Source organism: Andrographis paniculata, unplaced genomic scaffold (genome assembly GCF_009805555.1).
Source record: "Andrographis paniculata isolate CXL003 unplaced genomic scaffold, ASM980555v1 Contig22END, whole genome shotgun sequence".
Taxonomy (NCBI): domain Eukaryota; kingdom Viridiplantae; phylum Streptophyta; class Magnoliopsida; order Lamiales; family Acanthaceae; genus Andrographis; species Andrographis paniculata.
The window spans coordinates 4451526-4478618 of NW_026137513.1; the positions used below are offsets into that span (position 1 = coordinate 4451526).

Here is a 27093-nt window from a genome sequence, read left to right on the forward strand (position 1 = left end):
TTGCCAATTTAACAATTGTGATATCTTATACTTGGGGAACTTAGCCAAAATACTATTCTAATTATACTCCCTTCTTCATGATTCTTTTTTTTGTCTTATAAAAGATTACCTCCTCCTATTTTAATTAAATTTCTAATAGGATAATCGAAATCTCCTCCTTTTTTTTATCTTTTTTTTTTCAATAAAAAATATTTTTATCTATATTTAAAGCTTATTATTTTTTATAAAATTAATTTTAAATTAATTATAAATACATTAATATACTTTTTATTAATGTATTATGAAGTATAAAAGTAATCATACATATTCGTATGAGATATAATGATAATAATATTTAAAATTTCAACATTACTCGTATTTTAATTTATTACTAAAAAATTCCTAATCTACCCTAAATAGCCCAAATGGAGGGACTATTCGCTAGTTTGTGATATTCTAATACAAAAACGAAATTAAAGATTTATAACCCAGGTGCTTAAATAAGCCTAGTAAAAAATAAATCGAAAACCCTAACTTCCCACTAATAAACAAGAAAAGAAAGTGGACTAAATCTGTTAATGCCAGAAGACTATTTCATAAGCCTAATTAGTGACTTAAAATTAATCCAATAGGTCATAGAAGTGACTTAAAGGATCAAACAAATTCTTCGACACAATTTTCCTACACACTATTATATCATTAACCAGAGGAGATTCACCTGCCCCAAAGGAAATCCAAAACCAAGATTAAATGAAAGAAATCAGTAGGCACATTACAACCTCAGTCTCAAATCTTTTACCAGCAAAACTAATAAAAGAGTATATATAAGATATCGATAGTGAAGGGCCAAAAGGCATCACCAAGAAATCCTTAATATATATGATGGCCAATGGCCCTCCAATCATTCCCTTATATGTGATAATATCACACACCAATCTCATAAGAAAATGCAAAACTTAATTAAAACCACACAATCCCAACATGTAAAGGAAAAAAGGAAACAAACTACTTGGGGCCAATGTCTTTGAGGGCACAGATCTGCTCTTCTCCCATGGCAGACATAACACTGACAACAAGGTCCTTTCCCTCAGCAAACCCATCCTTAATCTGTAAATAATCACCGAAAAATATCACATCTCTATCCAGATTTCAGAACACAAGGATGCCATTTGGGAAGAATATCTATCTACTGGATAATATTTATAAAAAGTGTAGGAAAATTGAAGTAAAATATTGGAACGTATATGTTGAAGATGTTTAACCTGAGCAAGTAGATTCTCGTCGGTTGGGAGCCTCAGATCATCTTTAGTGTTCCCATTATCAGTAAGCAGGCTCACCTGTAACATTATTTTAAAGATAATTATAAACTGAGAACCACAGTGCAACCGACAATAAAATGAAGATGCTTACAAATCCATCCTCAGAGATGTCGATGAGCTGGTAATCAGTACGATTGACGTGGGGCACCTGAATTGCATATAAAAGAATTTCAGTAACAGTGAAACTGAAACTAAATAACTAATGCAACTATCATAAAAAATTAAGGCCTAGTGTTCATACATCACAGTTATGGGAAGATGGGACAATATCTTCGAGCTTCTTCCCAGTGAAGATGTCAATTGCAACAAAGTGGCACTTAGCATGCCCGTGCTTTCCAGTTTTGGAAGTTGAAACTTCCACAACCTACAACACAATACAGCCATGGTGAGGAATCCGACAAGTTTGCAGCAAAACATATTATTTTCTTATCGAATCTGCAACCAAGGATCCACAAATAACAGTGGTTGTACATAAATCTTTACAAGGAATTGCAATTCGAAAGTAATACTTAAAAGCCGCCTCCAACAGACTCCTTATCGGGTTTGGTTTGGATCAACACTCCAAATATGGAGGGATGAACAGTAAGCCTCCAAATTCATCCCTCCAAATGGAATAAAATTTGAAAGGAGTTAGTGTAATCGCTTCAAAATAAGTTAAACGAAAGAATACTTATGGAATATCCTTAAGTAAGTCGAGTGAGTTTAAAATTTAGAGTAAATTTTGGAGACAATGGATGAATTGGTTGGAGATGGTCTAAGAACACTAAATCAGAACAACGCACGGAGGTAAACAACATATACTTCAATCGACTATCAAAAAAAAAAAAAAAAGAATTTCGAAACGTATTGCAGGAAATAACAATCCGAATAAACACCAAAGAATCCTATAAATTCGGTTAAATTATACAGAAGAAAGCTTCCAATTGCAAACAGCATAAAAAACATTCAGATCTCACAGATATTCACGCACACATATGAAATTGACATCAAATTCACCAACTAAATCGCAGTGAAAACAAAGGAATCTAAAATAATATATGCTTGTACAATCATCGGCAAAAACAAAATCAGGAAGAAAAGCAGAAAATCAAAATCAAACCTTGCAGGGACGGCCTTTAATGACAATGTAACCATTCTTACGAATAGTCCCGGCCTGCTGCGGGAACGTCTTGGACGCGCCAGCGTCAGCCTTTGATTCGAAGTGATGTTCCTCGTCCGACATCTCAGCAGCGATCTAGATAGAAATAGCAATCTACGAGCTTGAGAGCAGCGGGGAACAATGGCGAGGGATTTAGAACTCGTCTGCTGGATTGTTTTATAGACTTAGAATTGGACGGAGAAGGAGATTTTAGGGTTTTCAAATAAGGGGACTCTTTCCTAGCCGTTGATTGGAAGGATTTTAGAGATGGACGGATAAGATTTGCCTAAAAAAGCATGCTTGGTTGCTTCAAAACGACGCAGTGTTGAGTAATTGGTTTATATTTGGATATATCAATTTTGTTGTTTTTGTTTGACTTATAATATTCGTGTGTCACGATAATATGCCATGTCATCAATGATTTACTATAGATTTATAATTATATTAGCAGGATTATAACAAAAACAAGAAATAAATGTTAGGGTTTATTTGCCCAAGTTTTTGTTTACTAATTTTCAATATATATTATCTTTTCATAATGATTTAACATTCAAACATATTTAGGTTTAGATTTGTTAATTATTATTGAGTTTGTTTTATAGTGCTTATACATATATATATATTTTATGGTGTATATATATATATAAATGTTAATAATACAATTTTTGTAAATTATATTTTAACATGATATTGGATACATAGTGAATATTGATCATATTTGAATTTTCAAATTATCATCTTGAAGTCAAAGTGTTAAATATATTTAACACACTGAAAATACATATGAAAATTCTTGGCCGTTATGAGCGAAGCTATAAGTACTCAATTTGTCCTATCTATTTTGCAATATTTTTTATTTTATTAGTCTCATATACTCTACAATATTTTTAAAATAAAAAGTAAATAATAAATCAATTAACCTATTACTATATATATTTTTATTATAGTGTCCTGAAATTAAAATTAATTATGGTACAATTGCTTGTATATATATAGTGAATGATGTTGATTGTCCTCAAGCAGCATCAAACGGCAACCACATATACAGATATAGTTTAACACCACCACCAAAAGCAATATCAACGCCAGTAGTATATTAAAGCATCTTACAATACAAAAATGATCAGATCAAAAAATTCATTAATTTAACATAAACAAAGAACAAATCCCTAATTTTCACTCTAATCCAACATATGGCAGACTTGAACACATAATGATATTAACACAGGATTTTGAATTTCCAGACACAAATCCATGTCTACTCCACATGTTTCATCAAATGGCTGGATGGAATTCACACAATATGTTCACTAACCTCACAGGCAAATTCGCGGAGGGAAAATAAGTCGATAATTTCCTCGACAACAATGGTTGTTTATCCTAAACCCATCTTGATTTTATAGGGAAGTCACAAATATTTGAGGCAGATCTTCTCTGTCACATAAGAAATTCAAGTGTTGGTTCAGTTCAGAATGATGGTTTCCAAGTTCTGATTATAGGATTTGTGGCTTTATAATCTTTAAGGAAACACAAATTGATTGCTACTAACCTTTCGTTTGCCTCTTGGTATGTATAACTTGACGCGGCTGCCAAAAGTTGTCCATCATGGTTGTATGTCAACGATGTGACGCTGTTGGGAAATCTATGCAGCTGGAAAGTGAAAAGGTTTTTTTATGGACATGGATTGAAGTCCTTATTGCTTATTTTTGGGAAGAGTATAATGTAAATAGCTTGAAAAATAATTTAAGATAGGAGAACAGAGTTGATGCATGATGATCCATTGCATAATGAGGGAAATCGTAAATGTTAGTTGTACCTCGGCTAGGCGGTTCTGTTTTAAAACATCCCACATCACCGCATTGCCTTCATTGTCACCAGTAACAAGTTCACCCCGCTTGCTGGAGGGGGGAAGAGATATTACGAGGCTATTTTAAAGTTCCATGGTGATGAGATAAAGTGAAAACGATACGTACTATGGATTAAATGCAATGTCATTCACAGCAACCATATGAGATCTTCCACTCTTACTCTTTGGATGGCATTTGAAAGCGTATCTGCAAAAGTTCAAGCTTGAGTGAAAGCTATCTTTCGAAGAAACACACAGTACTACAAAGTTCAATAACTGCATTTGCTTGAACAAATAATGTATGATGTTGAGTAGCATTCTCCGCAAGAGAAAGGTCTTAATGCATGCCAGGTGCTAAGAAACAATACAAGATTAGGGGATAATTCAAATTTGTGTAGAACTATATCGTCTTAATCAATGACTTCAAATATAAAAAGCACGCTCATAAAGACTACAGTGGACATATTTAAACTGACCCCTTATTCTTTGTGTTTGACTCTCCAAAAAATTCCAATGCAACCCGCCCATCATTTGATCCGGCCACAAATCCTGCATGAACAGGAATCATCTATAGTCAGATCAAAATTTACAACAAAGGAGGACATAAATTTTGATTTGATAAAAGATTGAAACTGTAGGTGAAATTTCCGGCATTCCATCACAAAATGGTAGATATAAATAAAAAAGTTGTGTAAGAAATAAGTGAGCAAGAACATACTTAAAGTTCACAAATCCCCAACAAGGTTATTTTTATTGCAATACCTTCTAAATCTGGACTTGCACGAACACATTTTATTAGAATGCCCTTGAAGAGTTCTTTAGCTTGAACTGATTTGTCTAAGTATCGCAAATCATACATATTCAATGATGATTTTATAGCAGCCACCAAACTAAATCCAGAAAGTGACAATGATTCAACCTTTTCAGAAAGATTGTCCAAGCATCCAACAGAACCGGCAGAGCGAGCATCCCAAAATTTTATTTTTTTATCCCAAGCGCCAGTTACAATTTGGCCTGTAGATAGAGTCCAAAACAAGGAAAAAGAAGAAGAAAAGAAGCTAATCAATAATTTTTTTTTAAAATTTGAAACATTTGTCCCTAGAAAACCATCATTTTCAATATAGTTTATTCTACTAAAATTAGAGCAACAACAGTAAAAAGAGAGAATTGCCTCACGCCCACAACCAATGGCAGACTCCTTAATTGCAACACCTCAAAGTATTTCGGTATAATAATTGCTTAACATGATTATATGCAAAAACTCAAAATGATTCAAACTCTTTTCTACTAATCACTGAAACTGTGACAAGAAAACGTTCCTTCTTAACCAAAGTAGGACTAAATATTTAACAATCCATAATGTATCAATAGAATAATAATTTTTAAAAATTCCATTATGTACATTATGGCCAAATAATTGCATTTGCAAATTGCACATAACAAAGTAATCCAGAAGTATAGAAAATACAAATATATGCAATAGCTATTGAAGTATAAAAATTCTCAATACTTAAACATAATAATAAAAATCGTATAAAGTGAAAACTAATAATATAAATACAAATCATACACACTATAACATTAAATATGCATATGCTGTCCTAAAACTCAAGTCACCAAGGCAGCAATAGAAAGACAGCTGCGGGATGAAGAAAAACTACAAGTCATGAGCACACCTAAAATAGTTTGAACCTATCCAATATACATATATTATATATATTATATTAATATTGAAAGTAATACGATAGAAGACAAAAATGTGTGGAGATATTATTTTATTTTATTTTTAACATGTTTGAGTCAAGATGCTAGGAAGAATTTCCTCATTATGGAACATGTGGCTCACGCTATAGCATGCAGGTGAGTGGGGCAGAAGCATTTAATGGGCATGCACCTCATTGAAGGCACATCATGCCCTGGAAAATGGCACCAAGTCTGTGTGTACACCACTGACACGACAACAATGCAGCATATCTACAACAGATGGGATAGCAAGAATTTTGGGAGAAAAAAAGTGGTATTGCAGGCAAGAAATAACTCATGCAGGTGTGCGAAGAAACAAAAGTTATAAATCTTACTTGTTTCCACAGAATATTCAACACAGGTCGCTAAATCATCATGAATTCCTATTGCTTTGCTCTCTCCCAGATGCATATCATACCTAGGAAAGTTTACTCAAGTGTCACTAAATAAAATACATTTATCACTAAACATAACTGAATATGCTGTGGGTGGATATGTTGTTAATGAGCTACGTGGTTAGCTTTAGCAGTGATTCATGCTCTGCCCATCAAACAAAGAGCCTCAGTTGAAAGTACAGTTGTTCGACGAACAAAGCAGTTTGAAAGGTAGTTTGTTTCCACTTCTTTAAGAAGGGATCCGAGCTTCCAATCTAAAACCAATTGATGATAAGTGAAGTGGCCTTCACCCTTATAAAGTAGGGGAGTTTCCACATATTTACCAATTCAACACTCCCATCGAGATGATAATCTCGAAAATTCATACAAAATCCAAACTCAATACGGGTACCATGGCTCCGATACCATGCTAAGAAGGGATGCGGACTTCTAACCTAAAACCAATTGGTGATAGGTGGAGTGATCTTCGCCCTATATAGTAGGGGAGTTCCCACCCACGTAACGTATTTACCAATGTGTGGGACAATATTCAACACACTTCAACACACTTGCTAACCAAAGCATTCACCAAACAAATGATATATTTGAAAACAAGAACTTAAAAAATAAGAAATTAAATTGTAATAATTAAATAAATATCTATCCACATAGAAAGACACAAACAGACAATCAAAATCCTCTTCTCATTTTTTATCCAAATACCGAAACTCAGCTTATTCCTTTGTACATTAGCAGAAGAAAACATATCCATTTGACAGAGCAGCAAGTCCAAAACAAAGAAATGATCCTTACACAGTCGCTCTTCTCCTTCAAGCGCATCTGTGTGGCAAAGTATAAACTCCTGCTATCACATTATCATCAGTGTCGTCACTTAGGGTTCAAGGCTCCTAATATTGCCTGTTTATGATTCTTACACTGTTTTCTAACCTTTTTTTACCATGATAATTGAGTACATATCTGCAATTACAACAGGCACAATGCAACCGAAACCTAAATACGAATCACAGTGTCCAAAAAGAGACAAAATCGTTCACCAACGTTATTATAAATTAAAAAATAATAATAATTACCATTGCAACACAACAAAACATCAGTTCAAGGTATCAGTTTACCTGGTAATAGAACCGTCGGAATTAGCACTAATAGCCATCGACTCACTTCCGAAACAGCAATCAAGGAGCGCCGCTCCACCACTAGGAGCTTCTAACCTCAGCTCTGATTTATCCACATCGTAAAGTCGAAGATTCTGCACAATAAGACAATGCATACGCTCTCAACGTCACTTCACACAGAAAGTACGAAGCACAAAGTGAATCCACAGCATAACTCACAGAACCACTTACAGAATCCCAAGAAGAAATTAAAAGATTGTTCGACCGGGAAGCAAATCGGATCCTGGAAATAGCGTCCTGGATCGGCTTATCGAAATTCAAACAAGACCTCTCCATGCTGCAAATGAATCACAAGCAAAATCCAAGCAATGAAATGGAAGGGAAAATTTTGAAATTTGAATCCAAAACAACCGTACGATTTTTACACTGAAATTTCCTCCTTAAAGAGTGTGTTTGTTTTGAGTTTTGGATTTTAAATTTTTTAATAGGAATAATGGTACGATGTGACGTGAATATGCGTTAGATATAATTTTAAATTGTAAAATTAATTTTTAATATAATATTAAAAATAAAAAAAAATAAATATTTAATATAATATTTTTGAAAAAAAATTAGATTAAGCAGTGAAATTTAAAATTTAATCTCCAAATAAACAAAGAGTATTTGGGTCATCATAATAATATGGGCCAAAAAATTTTATTAGCCCATGAAGCCTAAAAGTTACGTCAAAATAAAAATTGGACCGGCCCATTATTATGTACAAGTGTCTTCAGTTAATTCAACCAATCAAACAATGCCACGTAAGCCGATCCACCTCATCCTCCTGGCGAAATGGTAAAAAAGTTCATTCCTTGAAATCTGCTCAATTTTCACGCAACGGATTTCTTATTCCGCGAATTTCGGGGGTGATTCCATTCGACGGTAAGACTGTGGAAAGTTTTTCGCCTCTGTAATGTGATGATATGTTTTTTGCTCAAGTGTGTTAATCTGAAATTGGTGCGGGTAGGTTATTAAATATTTGAATGTGATTTTTGCTCGATGAGATTATTCAGTATACTCAATTTGTTGTGATGCTTTTCGAAGATTATGATCAGGCGTTGCTAACGATACTGGATTGTAGTTACTCTAAATGATATAGCGGAAGAAAATTGTTGAAAAGAAATCATGTGATTGTGTGATTGTGTGCACCTGTTGGTTACAAGCATCGCTTTTTGTTACTTCTTCGAGCTTTTATTGATCTTGAAGACTTTTTTTTCCTTTAGGGAATTGATCGAATAAAAACAGTTTAATTCTTTGTATCTTATGCGTGTCTAGAGTTAATTGATTGAAATTGATGGATAGGGATGAAGCTGCGGACGTATGCAGGGCTTAGTTTACTGGGTTCGGTGGCTGCCATCTATCATGCCTTTAAGAGCATGGGCCAGTTTTACCCGGCAATGGTTTACTTGTCGACTTCCAAGATCAACTCTGTGCTCATGTGGAATATGGGTCTGGTTATGATGAGCCTTTTGTGGCAATTGACTAAGACCATATTCCTTGGCTCACTGCAAGAAGCAGAGGTGGAAAGGCTGCACGAGCAATTGTGGGCTGAAATCATGGAAATATTGTTTGCTATCACTGTTTTCAGACAAGATTTTTCGATAGCATTTCTTGCAATGATCACGGCACTGCTGATGATAAAGTCTTTGAATTGGTTGGCCCAAAAGAGAGTTGAATACATAGAAACCACTCCATCTCTTTCTAGGCTGTCTCATATCCGGATTGCATCATTTCTGGTGTTCCTCCTCCTTATTGACAGTATTTTTCTGTACAATTCAGTCAAGATTTTGTTAGAAACCAGGCAGGCATCGGTTTCTCTCTTCTTTTCATTCGAGTAAGTTTCTTGCATTACTTGTTTATGTTATTTATTCATTAGTATATTTATGGAATACCGTTTGAATTAGCTATGTTATATTCTAGTGTTGAAGTCTTTATCCAGACACTGTTGCCGGTGAATGTTATTTTCTTTCAGGTACATGGTATTGGCCTTGACAACTATATCAACAACCGTAAAGTACATTTTCTATATCAGTGATATGCTCATGCAAGGACAATGGGAAAAGAAGGCCGTCTGCACATTTTATTTGGACCTTATTCGGGATTTGCTCCACTTGACTTTGTGCATGTGTTTCTTCCTGGTCATTTTTATGTAAGCAATCTTTTGCACACTTGCATATACAATTTTCACTATACTTCCTTTGCCTTTGTTCATATTTGTTTAAGTTTCTGTCAGTATTCTTGCTTCTAACATATATTTCTATTTTCATTTCAAATATCACAATGTACTCTTCTTTTTCTTTTCAAATGTTTTGATGTATTCCATTGTGTGAAAACTAGGAACTTTGGCGTGCCCCTTCACCTGATCCGGGAGTTGTATGACACATTCCGTAAGTTTAAAACTCGCGTAGCTGATTATGTACGATATAGGAAGATCACTTCCAATATGAATAGTCGATTCCCAGATGCAACTGCTGAAGAACTTGATGCGTAAGCTATTACTGTTGGGTGAAAACTATTAGTTTTCCTTTTGTTCTTGCAGCCATCATTTAAGATTTATATTCACGTCTGGTTCCATCTTGCAGAAGTGATTCAACCTGCATTATATGTCGTGAGGAGATGACTGCAGCTAAAAGACTTATTTGCGGCCATCTTTTTCACGTCAACTGCCTAAGGTCGTGGTTGGAGAGGCAAAACACATGTCCCACATGCCGAGCACCTATTGTACCACCTCAAGATGGGGCGACAACCCGTACTGCAGCACCGGCTCATGGTCAACAGCAAGGTACTCTGTTTCTTGCATGTAAATACATAATTCAACGACATAAACCATCACTAAAGGAACATAGACATTTATTATACATGCATATTGTATGCCGTCCATTTTCTTTCTATAAGACAATCAGATAGAAACAAAAGTTAGACACCCACAGCTCACTTTGCTACAGAAAATTTAGGACTAATCTGAAAAAAGGAGGACAAAGGAAGGGTTTATGAACTACCTACTGTGATTTCAATTGTTTCATGCTTTCAGTTAGTAACAGTTTATGAACTTCTGTTGTGTTTTACCCTGAATCTTGTACCGAGCATGTTATAAAGACAGTGAAAGTCAACTTGACTGATTAACTTTCTTCAAAATAGGTGGTTGTTTTGTCTAGCTGATCACTAAATTCTCTAACAAGTTTAGCGGGTTACAGGAGCAAGAACCGGAATCACATCTTCTCAAGGATCTAATGCTGTCGGCGCAGCAAATAGTGTTGTCAGTCAGCATCAAGCTAGACTTCAAGCTGCAGCATCTGCTGCGATGCTATATGAGAAGTCTTTCGTGTATCCTTCAATGAATACTATGATGAGGTATGTTCTTATTCAAAGCATTCTTTAGAGATTGTCCATTGATTTGCACATTGGGTCTGACATTATTGTAATTTTACAGGTCTCTGGAATTCGCCTTACCTCCAAAATCGGATAGCCACTCTGCTGACACCATTGGCGAAAAAGACGGCGCAGGAGGAGATTCAAGTGGACTGTCACAGCAAACACAGTTTGGAAACTCGATGTTTCCTCAGTCACAGCATTCTTTCATCTCTTTACAGTCCCAATTTATCGATGGCCAATTGGATTTACAGAGAAAGCTGATTAACAACCAGATTGAGGTATACTTCCATACGAGTAGAAAATTTAACATTATTCCTCCTAGTCCTATGTTATTGTTATTACTCATTCTTTTCGGCGCTTGTTTTCCCCGGGCAGTTCCTGCAAAGACAAATGCAGCTTCTACAGACGTGCGTAAGGGATCAAAAATCTTCCGATGCCAAGGTCAAGTCAGTGCCATCTCCATCTTCATCTTCCACCATTTCTACTGAAACTTAGAAGGTAATAACTTCATATATACATCTTATCGAGTAGCTTAGAAACAGCTCTTCGACGACCCGAGTTTTGCTTGATTCAATGTAACTAACTGTTAACTATCCATCCTTGTAGATATATGACAAAAACAAACACATCTTAGCTCTGCTACATGATCAAGAACTTAGTATTTATGAAGTTGTATGTTGATCAGCAAATTATTGTGGCCCAATGGGCCTTGAGAAATGGGCTGTCTTGAATCGGGCTGGGCCCATTGGGCCACGATCTGTGGTCCCCTGATTGGACACATGATAACTACACTGGCTGTACTTGGGACAGACAGAAAGATTATGTGATTCTTTCTTGGTCCCAATTTCCCAAGGACACTTTTGAATTTGGAAATTATTACGTGGGACATTTTTGTAAGGGATTGGGATCCTTGTACTCAATAAATTTTTTAAAAATTGCGTCACAAATGAATAATCATTGTAAACCCCTTTTTAAACATTGAAAAGAAGAATTTTAAATTAGCCTATCAACTAAATTATGAAAATATAATTAAGTAATGCAGATAGATACACGCAGCAGATTCTTCTGTTTAAGAGAAGCCATGTCTGTGCAGTAATAATACCAACAACAACGTTAAAAGAAGATAAAAATAGGGATAGTACAATCGCGGCAGCACGAGGTACTACTAATCATATCACATCGCACCACTCCCTGTCGTGCGCTATACATGCAACACGTGTCCCTTGGTTTCGTCCCGGGCCCACGCGGACAGTTCGGTCCGAACAGTATAGATTCGCGGATGACGTCACCCCGTATTATTTATTATTAATGCTAATATATTTAGTTAAATGCATAATTATATAAACAAAAAATTATTTTTCTAATTAAGTAATAGTTTTATATATGTGTGTATTGTAAATTATTAAATAATAAAAGAATAATTTTGGTGCATCTCTTTCCAAATCAATAGTAGCGACAAAATGATGTTTTTTTTTAAATTATTATACATTTATATAAATAAATAAATAAACAAAAGATAATTGAATTCAATAATTTCTATGTAAATGATGTTTCTTTTATGTTTGGATTAAGTTTGAAAATTTTTAAATTTTTTATTGATGTTTTGTGATAGATGTTTGTTTTAACATTAAAGCTAAATAATAAAAAGATTATGGGGTGTTTGGCAAATAGCTTTTTTAAGAGCCTTTAGCTTATTGAACAACAGCTTTTAGCTATTTGACCAGTCAAAATATTAATTTAGATATTTGGTAAATTAGCTTTTTGGAATAGCTTTTTGACACAAAAACCTAATTTCTGAAAAGCTAACTTACCCAACATTTTGAAATAATTTTTTCCGTAAAAAAAAAATAATAATAATAAATAAATAAATTATTCCTGATATACCCTTAAAAATTTAATATACATTTTATACAAATAAATATATTTTGATTATTTATTAATTATATTAGAATATTCTATTATATTATAGTTTTACTTTTATAAATTTAAAATAATTAATTTTTATATATAAAAATTATTTTAATTATAAAATATATAGATTTATTAAAATCAACATAAAATAAAAAATATAAATATTAATAATTTATTTTTTTATTAAAATTACATTATATAAATTTTATACTAAGAATAAATTAAATTTATTGAAAATTATAAATATAATGAACTAATCGATAACTAATAATAAATATATACACGAAAAATTTATTATTTTATATTTTACATCATTTTCAATAAAAAAAAAAAAAACTATTTATATATTTTAATAAAAATATATTATTTTTTAAATCTAATTGTAATAAAAATAAATACTTTTATAACACTTTTACAATTTTCAATAACTAATAATAAAAAAATTTTAAACATTCTAAACCCAAAAGAACATAATTGAATATATTAGAAACAAGAATAAAATAGAAATGTACTCAATTGTCATTTTACGTATAAATAGCTAATATCAAATAGTTGTTTTACCAAATATTTTAATACAAACAGCTAATCGAATCAGCTAGTCAAACCAGCTAATTGAATCAGCTAACAGCTATCAGCTAATTGAATCAGCTAATAGCTAACAACTGATTGTCAAACAGCCCTAGATATAAATCTAAAAAAACAAATATATATGTTTCTGTTATTTTTAAAATTAAAAAAAAAAAAACTATATATGTTAAATTTTGTATTTTATAATTTTATTATTTTATCTATAATTAATTAGTTATATTAATTTTAATTTTAATTTATAATTATTTATATTATACGGTAATTATTTCTATTAATTCTTTTTTTCTTTCTAAATGATGGTATCTACTTAACTCATACACCAAATTTAGATTGGAGAGAGTAAGATTTATTTTTATTAATTAATTGTATAATTAAAAAAATAATAATAACTCTATAATAAAAGAATATTCAACAGTACAACATTTGCTGATAACGAAAGGAAATTTTTGCTGATAAAATGACTTATGATATATATATATATATTTGTTAACTATTGGTTGTAATCAATTATTATTTTATTTTTGAATATTTTCAATAAATTGCTGGTTATCAATATATGTAGATATATGTGTGTTTTCTTCGTCTTCTTATTTAATTATTTATTTATTTATTTTGAAATAAAGACATGACTAAAGAAAAATCATTATCAATTACCCAATCAATTGCAGTGAGAATATGTCGATCTTTTTATTTGAATGGTTACTTTTTGCATACTAATAATATTCCATCACTTTACCTAGTATATTACTTTTATATATTGAAAAAAAAAACATTAAAAATAGCATTAGATCACTGTAATACTCGTTTTAAAAATAATAATAAAAAAAAAATCAAAAAAATGAATAAAATAATACTCCCTCCGTCCCAAACAAGATGTTACATTTAAGTTGGGCACGAGATTTTATGTGAGAAGTATTAAGTATGATAATTGAGTAATTAGGTGATGTGATGGAGAGAGGAGTGTATATATATATATATTTTATTAGGGTGATGTAATGGGATAAAGTGTAGAGATATAGATTAAGTATAATTAATTATTTTCTAATTTAAAAATATTGCAGGATCTTTAAGACATATCAAAAAAGAAATGTTAGTACAATGTTTAGGACGGAGGAAGTATTATAAACCTATCACGAAGTTTACACAGTACCATCTTACCACACATTTTTCACATGATATGATTTTCAATAAAAAAAATTTTGATATGGAAATATGAAAAGTGATCGTATTAATAATGTATTTTATATACTCCATCCGTCTTCCTCTAAGGTCATATTTATTTTTTGTGTCATTGTACTTAATATTAAAAATATTTTTATATTTGTATAATTTTTTTTTTACATATGTTCCTCTGTTAGTATTATAAGATACTGATAGAATAATTTTTACAATTTGTTGTTAATTTGTAATGTGTTTTGATATAATAATTAATATTCAAATATCAACATAAAAAAAAATAAATGAGAATCGTAGAATATGACGAAAATAATATTAATTTAATTATACGATTTTTTAGACAAAACTCACTATTTAATTTATAAATAACTAAGAAATGATATTATTTATCTCAAAATGCATTATTTACCGCTTTGAATAAGAAATTTGAACATAATTTTCAATAAAATATTTTGTACTAATTTTTTTCAAATAAAATATATTATTTTATTAATGAAATACTCCCTCGACCCGTGAATATAGTCAATATCTTGTCGGTGAACCACGTAAATCTATGTCTTCCTTACGTTTTCTTTTTTTTGTTTGCTATTCGATTATTAACCATAATCTGTCACAATATTTTTCATTTTTATCTATATTTAAAACTATAAATATTTTATAAAATTAGTTTATATTAATTATAAATTAATAAACGTATTGTATTATAAAAAAATTTATTTTTTACAAAATAATATCCATATGATATATATTTTTATTGTGATATAATTTTTGTAAAATATTTAAATACTTATTTTATTTTTTTAATTATATATATTAAATTTATTTTAAAATTACTAATATTATTAATTATATAAAAATAATAAAATATTATAATTCACTATTACTAACTAATTAAACATCATTATCTTAAATACCGTCTTAGTAATAAAAATATTCAATTCTACTAAAACAGAGGGAGTGTTAAAAAAAAAAAAAAAAATCTTTGCCAATATAATATCACAAATCCTTTAAAATACTTCTACTATTTTCAATAAATAATAACAAAAAAATATATCTTATTCCTTAAAACATTAAAAAGAACACAACTTGAATCTTAATATGGTTATATTAAATAAATATATATTAAGATTAAATTTATGGATGTGTTAACTATATATTTTTATTAATTTTATATTTTCATATTTTTTAAAATACATAATAAAAGTTGATGCATTTAGGCTTGAAAAGTGCAAGCTAATGTTCACAAGAAGTCTCCATTATAGAATATATATATTTTTTAATTTTAAAAAAAATAAAATATTTAATATAATAATTTTTAAAAATAGTTGTTTTATATAATATTTTTTTAAAAGTAAATTAATATTAATAAATAGTAACAAAATAAAAAATGTATACACATATGTGTAAACATAGTCTAAATAAATATATAAAGGGAGATAACATATAATTGACTGGTGAATAATTATAATAATAATAATAAAGAAAAAAAGATGAGTACCAACCCACAGACTCTATGAACACTTGTTTATTAATGTCTTGACAATGACAGCTGCCTTTATCCATAAAATAATAAGAAGAATAATAAAAATATTTATTATTATTATTATTATTATTATTATTATATGCTTCTTCTATTATTTTTTTTTTAAAAAAAATATTCGAGGTGTCTTAAAATTTTTATACACCTAAATACAATTTACAAACAATAGTAACAAAAAAATTACTATAAAAGTGTTTAAAAAAATACACCCTCCGTCCCATAATAAAGTATTTATTTTACCATTTTAGTACGTCCTATAACAAATATCCATTTCTTTTTTTAGTAACTGTACTATCTACCTAACATTACAAATACCCTTACAACTTACAATATATTACACAAATGTCATTACCTTTATATTACACATACTAGCAAGGTTATTTTAGCCACTTATACTTTATTCCTACTATATTTCAATATAATATTAATATTTCTAAAACTACGTACAAAAAGCAAATAAATACTTCTTTTTGGAGGGAGTATTAATATTACAGCACTTAAAAATCATACAAAAAGTAATAAAAACAATTAGAAAAAGGATTTTGAATTTTTTTTAATAAGGTTTTGGGTTGATTAGCTCCGAGCTTTTTATATTAATTTTGGTTTAAATAATAATTTTATTCGATACTCCCTCCGTCCCAGCCAAAATGACTCATTTGCTTAAGGGCACGGTATTTTAGGTAGTATAGATTAGTAAGTTATGAAATTATTTTACTCCCTCCGTCCCAGATACCATGTCCACGTTGTCGTTTATGTCCGTCCCATATACCATGTCATTTTCTTTTTTTGGAAAATAATTACACACTTTAATTTCATTTTAAATTTTTTTATTTTATTTTTTTTATTTTAATTAAACTAATTAGTTATCTTAATCTTAATTTATAATTATTTATATTATAGGATAATTATTTTCACTAATACATTCTTAATTATCTACTAATTACACCCTTCCTAAAATACCGTGTCTACGGTATAGCAGACACGGTATCAAGGACGGATGGAGTATTATTTTTATATAAGCAGTGTTTTTGGCATTTTAAATATTTTTAGCATTATATATCAATAAAATATATACAATATAGATATCATTTTATAGAAAAGAAAATTTTATATGATACAAATAAATAAAAAAACTAATTTATTTATTTATAATTAATTTAAAACTAATTTTATTAAAAATAATAAGTTTTAAATATAGATAAAAATATTTCTTTATTGAGGAAAAAAATAGAAATAAAAGGAGTTTTGAGTGGGTCCTACGGATAAAAGATCACAAATTTAATTAAATTTATTTATATTTATTAAATATGTTTAAGATGAATAAATTTGCTAAAAATAAAAAGGGATCATCTTTAATGGGACGGACAAAAAAAAAATAGTATCATCTGTTGCGGAATGGAGTATTATATAAAATAATATAATATATTTTTATTAAAAATAATAGAGACTTGTTGATATTTAAAATTGTAATTCAAACCAAATACACTATCCTTTTACTTGCATCTTGATTTTAAATTTTTCATATGCAATTTTCATATATATAAAAATACTTTTTTGTCTGCATTATGCTTTTAAGGTATATATTTTATTCTAAATACAAAGTACTAATTTTGTTTTTTTATTAAATATATATTCTATCTATTTGCATTAATATCACGTACACATATGACAGTCATTTTAGTCTATACAAAGAAAAAACACTAATTATTATTTAAATATATATATATGTTTGTTTAATGTTTTACCGTGAAGATTTTTTTTTTTTTAGTATGGTATCTAAAATTATGTAAATAATATAAAAGAAAATAAAATTTTATATTTAATTAATAATTTTTTTTTATAAAGAAAAAATATACTATTTATAATGTGTATATATTATATTTTTAAAATATTTATTGAAAATCATATAGAAAAAAATTATTCAACGTAGAAACTCAATATTTATTAAATTTTATGCCATATATATCTTTGTAATAATAGAGAAAATGATATTTTTTTTTAAATATATATATTATTTTATTTGACAACTCAAAAATATTAAATTAAATACATCAATAAAAAAAAATGATATTTTCACCATTTATTTTTATGTCCTTTAATAAAATTAAAAGTACAATTTTTAATTATTATTCTCTCAGTCGTATATAACGTGTTATACTGTAGAAACAGTATTTTAAAAAATATATAATTAATAATATAAATGTGTAATTAAGAGATATATTAACATCCAGTCACCTCAATTGCTTAAAAATATTGCCTATAAAAAACATCCAATGATTATTAAAATAAGTTAATAGTTGCCATCGTCACTTTCAGATAAATTATGGTTAAAATTATTCAACAATAAACTAAAAGTCTATATTTAAGTTATTTTCCACGTGTAATACACCATTCACTCTGGCAAACAAAAAAAAATTAAAAAATGACGAATTTTAAGAAAATAAATAAATAATATCTAATATAGAGACGGGTGGGTTAGTTCCTTATCCGATCAATTTAATGTGTCGTTGATTTGACCGAATCAATATATATATATATGCTATAAGGATAATCAATATAAATATAATTTATAATATTTATAATATAATATATATTATATTTACTGGCGGAACTAACCTCTAAATTTCGTGGGACAAAATATAAATTCATTTTTTATCGGTTCGATGTAATTTTTTTTAATTCTCTTCAGTACACTAGGATAAAGAAAAATAAAAAAAAAAAATTGAAACAAAATTAATGTGCTTAAACAGTTAAAACTGAAAAATTTTAAATAACTATATAATTTTTATTATTTCTTATATTTCTTATTTTTGACGCAACAAATAAAAATAAAAGCTAAAAACTAAGAGGGGGTGGGAAAATTATAAAAAATACTCATTTCGTCAAAGTAAGAAGTATACATTTATTTTTGGCGCGAAGTTTAAGAAATAATAGTATTTTAATTATAGTAGGTCGGTAAAAGTAGTGTAATGATATTTTTGCCCTTGTAATGATGTGATATAAAGTAAATGTATTTATGAAAAAAAAAAGATATTTAATGAAATAGTTACTTTGTAATTGGACGTCGCAGAATAAAAAAATATATACCTTGTAGCTGGACGGAGAGAGTATATAATTTTACTATCTTTTAAACTTAAAAAATATATACTTTTGGGGGCTGGCCGAAGCGACCCCCAACCCCATAATAATTATGTCCATAATTATAATTCTACGTATGTTATCTTATAACATAATATATATGTCGAAATATATATAAATAAATTATGGTCACCTCTATAATATATGTTGATCTGGTCAATACAATGCTGGATCCGGATATACAATATATATATATATATTATATTCATTTAATATAAGAATTAGTTGCTATATTTATAAGAATTAGTTGCTATATTTGCTAAATGGATATCAGACATACGGGTTTATTTACCTTACCTGTGTATTAATTTGTTAAATTTTGTTTGATGTGTTTTTAGTATTTTTGAAATAGCAAAAAAAATAAATTAATAATTATTTAATGTGATATAAATAATTATTTGATGTTTTAAATATATATTATATTAAATGAAAAATAAATAGATAATATGATTTTTAGAAAAAAATAAATAAATTATTATAAATAAATAATAAAAATATATTAAACAATAAAACTAAACACAACGAAGCGAGACTTCTTTTATATATATATATATATATATATATGCTTAAAATAATACATTTATTCGTTATAAACTTTAAACACAGACAAAATAAACCCATCTATTTCATTGAACTTTCCAACCTGTTTATTTATTGCCAACTGAAATAAATTAATTTCTATAGGCTTTTAGGGTAGGTTGGTTTGGGATTTAAGTCTTCAATATTAAAACTTTAAATTTCAAAAAAATATAAATAAAAAGTGATATAAACCTGTCTTGAATATATAATTAAAACTAAATATAGTATCAAAATAAAAATAAATATTTAGTTTATATTTTTTGAGAAAATATATTTCGTAAATAAAAACATGTAAAAATCTTCAACAATCCTAACTAATCACAATTTTTTTTTTAGTGGATTTGTGTTGGTTTGATTGTAGTTTGGAATTTATTTGAAATAAATAATTGGTTTGAACTTTTATTTTAATAATATTTTGATGTAATATTTTGTTAAATAAGACAATATGATTTTATTTGAAATTTGCATGCGTAAAGGGAATAATGTTGATTTTAATTTGAAATGATAAAAAGAATAAATGCATTTATTAATTTGATCATATTTTTAAGGTACATATCATTATTTGAATTTATGATATTTATTATTATTTTCTTTCATCCAATTATGTGCTCATTTAATCAGATATAAAGTTCAAGATTAATAAATAAAAATAGAATTTTTATTTTTTTTAAGGGTAAATAGAAAAATAGAAAAAGTGGTACTCCATCAGTCCCAAATCAAAGAGGTTATTTGGAGTTTTGTAATAGATTAAAAGATAATAGTATTTTATTAGTGCAATTTTATTTATTTATTTTTTTAGATTTTTGCTATTTGACTTTATGTATAAAATAATTGTATGTGTAATGATATGCTTGTAATTTAAATAAAAATTAATGTACGATTAGTTTTTCTAAAATAAAAAAAACTTTGAAGTGTGACAGATGAAAATGGTAAAATGAGTACTTTGAATTAAGGTGTATATAATTTTTTTACTAAAAAACAAGAATAAATTTAAATGACAACCAGAAAAAAAGAAGTGAAGAATAAATTTGAGAAAAAATAAAGTATTATTATAGTATTGTTTAATACTACTATAATATTTTACTGCCTGGGGTCTATGTAGTATGATATTTTTATTTAGGAATATGATTTTTAAGATAATGTAATTTAATAAGTTAATATTACTTCAGTCATTTAAATTTGTGATCAATGTCTTTGTAAAATACAAAGGGAATGAACACACTGCTCACATTTTGACGAGGAATTGAGTAATAATTTTGATATTATTTGATTTTTGTTTATACAAATTAATGATGTTGTTTGTATTTCTAAAAGAATAATTAATAGTATATAATTACACGAAATGTAAAATAAATGTTCAAATATTTTAAACACTATATCTTAATAAAATATATACAATATTAATATCATATTATAGATAATAGAATTTGATATAATAAAAATAAAAAATTATCCTTTTTATCTATAATTAATATAAATTAATTTTATAAAATAAAGAGTTTTAAAATAAATAAAAATATTTATTTATTGAAAAAAATAAAAATAAAACGGGTTTTTAATGAGTATCTCGTATGTAAGAAATATAAAATTCAATTAAATTAATTTATATTTATTAAATATATTTAAAATTGTTAATTATTACCAAAATAAAATAAATTATTATGGGACAAAAAAAAACCAATTGTTTATGGCAAAACAGAAAAAGTATATAAAAAAGAATGACTTTAAGTATAATATTTTTATAATGATCCACTCCGTATATATGTTTGTTTTATTTTGTAGGTATTTTTTATGTTAGTTATGGAGAATTAAGTTAGAAATATAAAAAATAGCAAATACCAAACTTATTTGTTTTCACAAAATTGCATCAAATTTTCCGTGTTTAAAATAATGCATCACATATTTTTATTTGATATCTTGTGAAGAGACTTAAGTAATAATTTGAGACACAAATCACAACCAAACTAATTAAAAATTTAATTAGGCAAGTTGATATTAAATAAATAATAATAAAAATATATATTTTTCTCTTACAAAGTACTCTCTCCCTCTCATATCTATATATTTATTTGTTTTTTGCACAAAGTTTTTAAAATATTAATATTATATTAATATAAAGTAGAAATAAAAGTAAAAAGACTAAATTAACCCTATTAGTATTGTATGATATAAAGATAATGGTATTTGTGTAATATATTGTAAATTTGAAGGGTATTTTTAATGTTAGGTAGATAGTACAATTACTATGAAAAAAAATGGATACTTTTATGAGACAAACCAAAATAAAAAAAAAAAATAGATTGTTAAGGTACAGAGGGAGTATTATAATATCAAAATACTATTTAAAATAAAAACTATTTTAATTAATATTTTATTTCAAACTACAACTAAATAAATTATAAAAAAATAACTGAAAATAAAAATTGAAAAATAAATTATTTCATAATTTTCAATTTTCAATGAACAAACAAATAAAAAAGACAAATTAATTTTTATTTTTCTACTATTGTATTTTTGTGTCAAAACACAACCCTGGAATATGTTATGCATAATAACTCCACCTAAACTAATGAAATAAAAAATCCAGACCACACACAATAATTTATTTCCTTTCAATTATGGGTCACGTGGAATAGAATATTGTTATTGTTTCTAATTTTAAATTTATGTAATTATCACTCACTTCACATATTAATAACCTTTTTTATTTTTATACACAAAATTTATTTTTTTACCCTTACTTTGTTTACTCTTTTATTTTCTATACATAAGATTAAAAGTAAATTGTCATTTTAGAACAAAAACTCTAATTGCCTAAAAATGCATATAAATATCAAATAGGACATTAAAAAATGGACGGAGGGAGTAATACATTTACCATAGCAACTTAATTCCTGATGTTATTATCATGACTGTAATTTTGAAATTACATCAAATATTTCTTTATATTCTATATATAGAATGTAATTTCAATTAATTGTCTAAACATATACTGTTAACTTTTTTTTTATCCTAATTCTTTGTTCTAGTGATTTCAAATGCTTTTTTTTTAAAAAAATATAAACCAAACACATCTTCATATTTACATCTCTCTTTTAAGTAAATATATAAATTTATATAGTTGAATTAATTTTTTTATATTATATAAAACTGTATTAGTTATAAAATAATACTACAATTTTTAAAATATGCAAGACACGTTTTAAATTAAATTATAATAAATATACAATCCATAATACTAATAAATAAATAAATAAATAAATAATGTATTATTTGTCTTGTTAAACTTAATTTATTTATTATTAAATTCCACCTCAAGTTCCTATATTCTAAAAATTATATATATATATTAATAAGAAAAAAAAAATTAAAATACTAAGTATATTAAAAAGCAATAGAGTACCTTTTCTCATACTTTAGGGTTTTTTTTTTTTTTCTTTTTTTTTTGGATATTTTGGTTTTGACTACGGCTACGTTATCTAATAATATATTTTTCTTTTAAAAATTTCAATTAAAGATGCAAATTATATAAACGTTTCAATAATATACTCCCTTCGTTATGCTAGTATCTTCTCTTCACTGTAGACACAAGAATTTTGGAGATGTATAATTAATAAATAATAAAAAATATATTAATAAAAATAATTATCGTATAATAAAAATAATTTTAAATTAAAATTAAAATAATTAATTAATTTAATTAAAATTTAAAAGGTATAAATTAAAAAATTATAATTGATATTAAAGTGTATAATTCTTAAAAAAAATGACAAAATAGGTGAGACGTACAAAAATGAAAAAATGAACATAGTAAGTAAAATAGATGAAATAATTAATAATAAACATACTATATTATTTATAAAAAATAATTATTTTATAAAAAATATTATTTTTTAGATATCGATGTAACTTTTTATATTAATTAAAAAAAAATACACTTCAAATTAAAACAGTAAGGTGTGTTTGTTTTGGGATTTGGATTTTGAGTTGAGATTTGAATAGTAAAAATTTTGAATTTTAATAGTTGTATGATGTGATATAAATAGGTGTTGATGTGATGTATTGAATGTAAATTTGATTTTTAGCATAATATAAAAATAAAAAATAAATTTTTAATTTGATGTTTTTTAGGAAAAAAAATAGGATGAACAGTGAAAATCTTCACAAATCCTTCAAACAGACAGAACCATGTACGAAGATTTTGTATAAATTACAATATCAGCATAAATGTATACAAAATTCTCATTATACTGTATACTTGCAGGTTATTATTATGACTAAATTTTCACCTTATAAAAATATATTAATTAATTAACGGACGTATATGAGAATGGATGAGTTATTAACTATTACTATATGGCACGTGTAAGTGAATGAAATGAATATACCAACCTTACGAATAAATAAATAAATAAACTTGAATAAACAAAAAATAAAATAAAATAAAATTCATTTCAATTCAGAATATAATAAATGCTTAATTTAATTGGATTGAATCTTAAAGTGGGTCTGTCCTCATTTTTTTTACTTATTTATTTTTTTCCATCCAACGGTTGAGAATTAATCACGTATACATCTCAAATTGGTGCTCAACAGTAAATACAACAATAAAAGAAAGATGTTACTTATGTTTTGCATATATGACATATTTTTAAATTAACTGTTAAATAAAAAATAATTACGAAATATAAATAACTTTAGCAAATTCTTAAATATAATTATTTTAAATAAATTTTATTTTCATGTATATGTTAATAATAAAAAATTGAAGCAAGCATGTTAGGACCAATCTATTTATGTTAACTATCGTCTTAAATTTTCACAGCTGGCTTCACATGAATTATTATAATTATTTTTTTTTATTCACATATCATAAGTACTTATTTGATTTACATTTATTTAATAAATTTAATGTATTAAATAAATAATTTTATTTATTCGATAAATGGTAAGTTAAAAACGCAATTAGGTATATATGTCCCCACAACTGTCACATCGACTGATCTACTCGACGAGCATCAAGTTATATGAAAATTAAATTAAATTAAATTATTTTATATATAAATTGACAATGGGAATAATTTTTATGCTATTTTTACGATCTAGATCTAACGCTGGAAAGAAAATTTTCACACAATTAAATAAATCAGATATATAGCTAAACATTAATATATTTATACTATGACCCAAACATTTTTTTTTTATTATTTTTTTTTACCATCAAAATTTTTTTACACAATTTTCAAAGATGTATTTAATTTTTGATTTTTTGTTAAAATTTTTTTGGACTGCAATTTAATATAAAAATAGTGTTTTTATACTAAATTGTAGAAATTAAATTATGGTGGGTTTGTTTTATGTTTGATATATATATATATATATATATTTATACGAAAAATTATGTAAATAATATAAAATTTTAGTGTGTGTAATATATTAATTTTTTTGAAAGTATGTAAAATTTTTTGTTAGAAGAAGAAAACTATTTACCAACAAAAATAAAATAATTGTTAAATAAACATACATCGCCAATATATAATAAAAATGATGCAACCAAATTTATACATGATATTAACACATGTTTATAGTTAATGCAATATAATTTTATATTTTATTAATCAATTATAGGATATATTCTTCTAGTATTTCAAATTAAAAATAATATTTTTTTTCCGGTTCCTGTTCAAGTGTATGTTTATTTTTGGTACGATATTTAAAAAATTATACTATATTCGTTCAGCCACAAAGTATAGAGTAGTTTTTGTTGTGTTGATATTTAAATATTAATTACTATATCATATAAATAAAGAGACAACTACAAAAATAGATCTATTAGTCTCTTATAATATAAATACAATAATATTTGTAGAGTAAATTATACAAATATAAATATGTGTTTAGGTCCTGGCTAGACAGAGGTAGTATTATTTTAATTGTAATATGTAGTTACAAAAATATTTTAAAGACAATTTTACAATTTTTTTGTGTAAAAATAATTATATAATGGTAAAGTAGAGAAAAGTTGGATTCATAGTTATTAAAAATAAAAATATATACGTTAATACCGAGATATACAAAAATAAAAAAGATGTATACTTTAAAGGGACATATGAAATATTATTTGTATAATTTTTAATAAATATCATTATATTTGAATAATTTATTCAAAAAATATAATTATATTTATATTATAAAAGACTAATAAACATATTTTTGTTTTGTTTTTTTTTTTACCGCGTATTAATATAATAATTAATATTAAAAATCAAAATGATGGAGGGAGTATTATCATTATTAAAAATATTATTATATCAATACTTCCATACACTAGCTATATTTTAATTTAAAATAATATTCGAAATATAAAAACATATAAAACATATTTTGTTCAAGTATAGATAATAAAAAATGACCAAAAGATTTTTCAAACAAGTGTGGCCATAACTACGCATCGATACGAATTAATGAACAAAATAATTAATATTATTATCAACGGTTACATTTCATCCACTCCATGGTCTCCAACGCCCCATCCAATCCACGCCGTTGATGCGCTTTCACAGGAAGGTGACGATGCATCTGGACTTCACGTCCCGGATCGTACAAAATCTCGACAATATGATTTCCTGGGGAAGGCCGGGACCACGTGTAAATTCCATCATATTCATTCATACAGTGCACTTCTGTACAGTTCGTACAGTACCTACCTCCTCCTTCCTCCTCCAAAAAACAATACAGACTTTTCCCTAATTTCTCTGTAAGAATCAGACCAGAGCAGAGCAGAAGCCAATGGAAATCGAAGCTGAATTGAAGAAGACGAAGGCATCCATTTTCGATCCCAGTCCTGTAATTAAACCCTAACTACAGTGGCAATCATAATCAAACAATTAACAAATCTTCCAACCTTAAATCAAACATTAAAAAATTGCGATTTAAAGAATCCCCCAACCCTACCCACATTATCAGAGACGGGCCCCACAAAAGCCCGATTAAAAAATTTACTTAAAATGGCAAATAAGAAACACGGATTATTACAGAATTGCAAAAAGAATTGGTTTCAAGATCGAGATTTTGGCTTAGAAAAATGGCAACTTGTTGGGCTTCGATTGTATACGAAAATCCATACGATCTGTATATATACATACATATACATATATATATATTTTTAAATTTGTAGATTTTAGGTATTTTTGATTTTATCTGTACGAAAAGAAAGGG

The 27093-nt window shown here is 27.1% G+C and overlaps 3 protein-coding genes across 5 annotated transcripts; 1 reads left to right on the forward strand and 2 right to left on the reverse strand.

The window, feature by feature from the left end:
• Positions 1–787: 787 nt before the first annotated feature.
• LOC127245319 (eukaryotic translation initiation factor 5A-2) lies at positions 788–2603 on the reverse strand. The gene is made up of 5 exons (XM_051266142.1): positions 2398–2603; positions 1540–1662; positions 1390–1446; positions 1242–1316; positions 788–1086 (listed from the first exon to the last, which is right to left on the reverse strand). The coding sequence occupies exons 1-5, from the start codon at positions 2518–2520 to the stop codon at positions 985–987; spliced, it is 480 nt and encodes a 159-aa protein (XP_051122099.1). The 5' UTR covers positions 2521–2603; the 3' UTR covers positions 788–984.
• A 903-nt stretch (positions 2604–3506) lies between these two features.
• Positions 3507–7976, reverse strand: LOC127245318 (mitotic checkpoint protein BUB3.3). Its single transcript, XM_051266140.1, has 9 exons — positions 7764–7976; positions 7533–7666; positions 6361–6443; positions 5045–5296; positions 4759–4831; positions 4410–4490; positions 4253–4334; positions 3986–4086; positions 3507–3870 (listed from the first exon to the last, which is right to left on the reverse strand). The coding sequence occupies exons 1-9, from the start codon at positions 7866–7868 to the stop codon at positions 3834–3836; spliced, it is 948 nt and encodes a 315-aa protein (XP_051122097.1). The 5' UTR covers positions 7869–7976; the 3' UTR covers positions 3507–3833.
• Positions 7977–8374: 398 nt separating this feature from the next.
• On the forward strand, positions 8375–11612 carry LOC127245320 (ERAD-associated E3 ubiquitin-protein ligase HRD1B-like). 3 transcript variants are annotated; one of them, XM_051266145.1, is made up of 9 exons: positions 8375–8453; positions 8874–9405; positions 9544–9720; positions 9909–10058; positions 10154–10353; positions 10766–10922; positions 11002–11221; positions 11319–11441; positions 11550–11612. In XM_051266145.1, the coding sequence occupies exons 2-8, from the start codon at positions 8876–8878 to the stop codon at positions 11436–11438; spliced, it is 1554 nt and encodes a 517-aa protein (XP_051122102.1). In that variant the 5' UTR covers positions 8375–8453; positions 8874–8875; the 3' UTR covers positions 11439–11441; positions 11550–11612. The 3 variants fall into 3 exon arrangements, with proteins under 3 accessions (XP_051122102.1, XP_051122100.1, XP_051122101.1); XM_051266143.1 differs by having other exon boundaries at positions 11319–11612; XM_051266144.1 differs by having other exon boundaries at positions 8442–8534; positions 11319–11612.
• The last annotated feature ends 15481 nt before the right edge of the window (positions 11613–27093 follow it).

Excerpts from the sequence above, each read along its gene's own strand:
- LOC127245319 (XM_051266142.1), bottom strand. The coding sequence starts at position 2,520 with ATGTCGGACGAGGAACATCACTTCGAATCAAAGGCTGACGCTGGCGCG. Across the intron at positions 1,663-2,397 it reads TTAAAGGCCGTCCCTGCAAG|GTTGTGGAAGTTTCAACTTC; the intron begins GTTTGATTTTGA and ends ATTGTGTTGTAG. Across the intron at positions 1,447-1,539 it reads CATCTTCCCATAACTGTGAT|GTGCCCCACGTCAATCGTAC; the intron begins GTATGAACACTA and ends TATGCAATTCAG.
- LOC127245318 (XM_051266140.1), bottom strand. The coding sequence starts at position 7,868 with ATGGAGAGGTCTTGTTTGAATTTCGATAAGCCGATCCAGGACGCTATT. Across the intron at positions 4,335-4,409 it reads GACATTGCATTTAATCCATA|CAAGCGGGGTGAACTTGTTA; the intron begins GTACGTATCGTT and ends TCCCCCCTCCAG. Across the intron at positions 4,087-4,252 it reads AACAGAACCGCCTAGCCGAG|CTGCATAGATTTCCCAACAG; the intron begins GTACAACTAACA and ends TTCACTTTCCAG.
- LOC127245320 (XM_051266143.1), top strand. The coding sequence starts at position 8,876 with ATGAAGCTGCGGACGTATGCAGGGCTTAGTTTACTGGGTTCGGTGGCT. Across the intron at positions 9,406-9,543 it reads TCTCTCTTCTTTTCATTCGA|GTACATGGTATTGGCCTTGA; the intron begins GTAAGTTTCTTG and ends ATTTTCTTTCAG. Across the intron at positions 10,059-10,153 it reads ACTGCTGAAGAACTTGATGC|AAGTGATTCAACCTGCATTA; the intron begins GTAAGCTATTAC and ends TCCATCTTGCAG.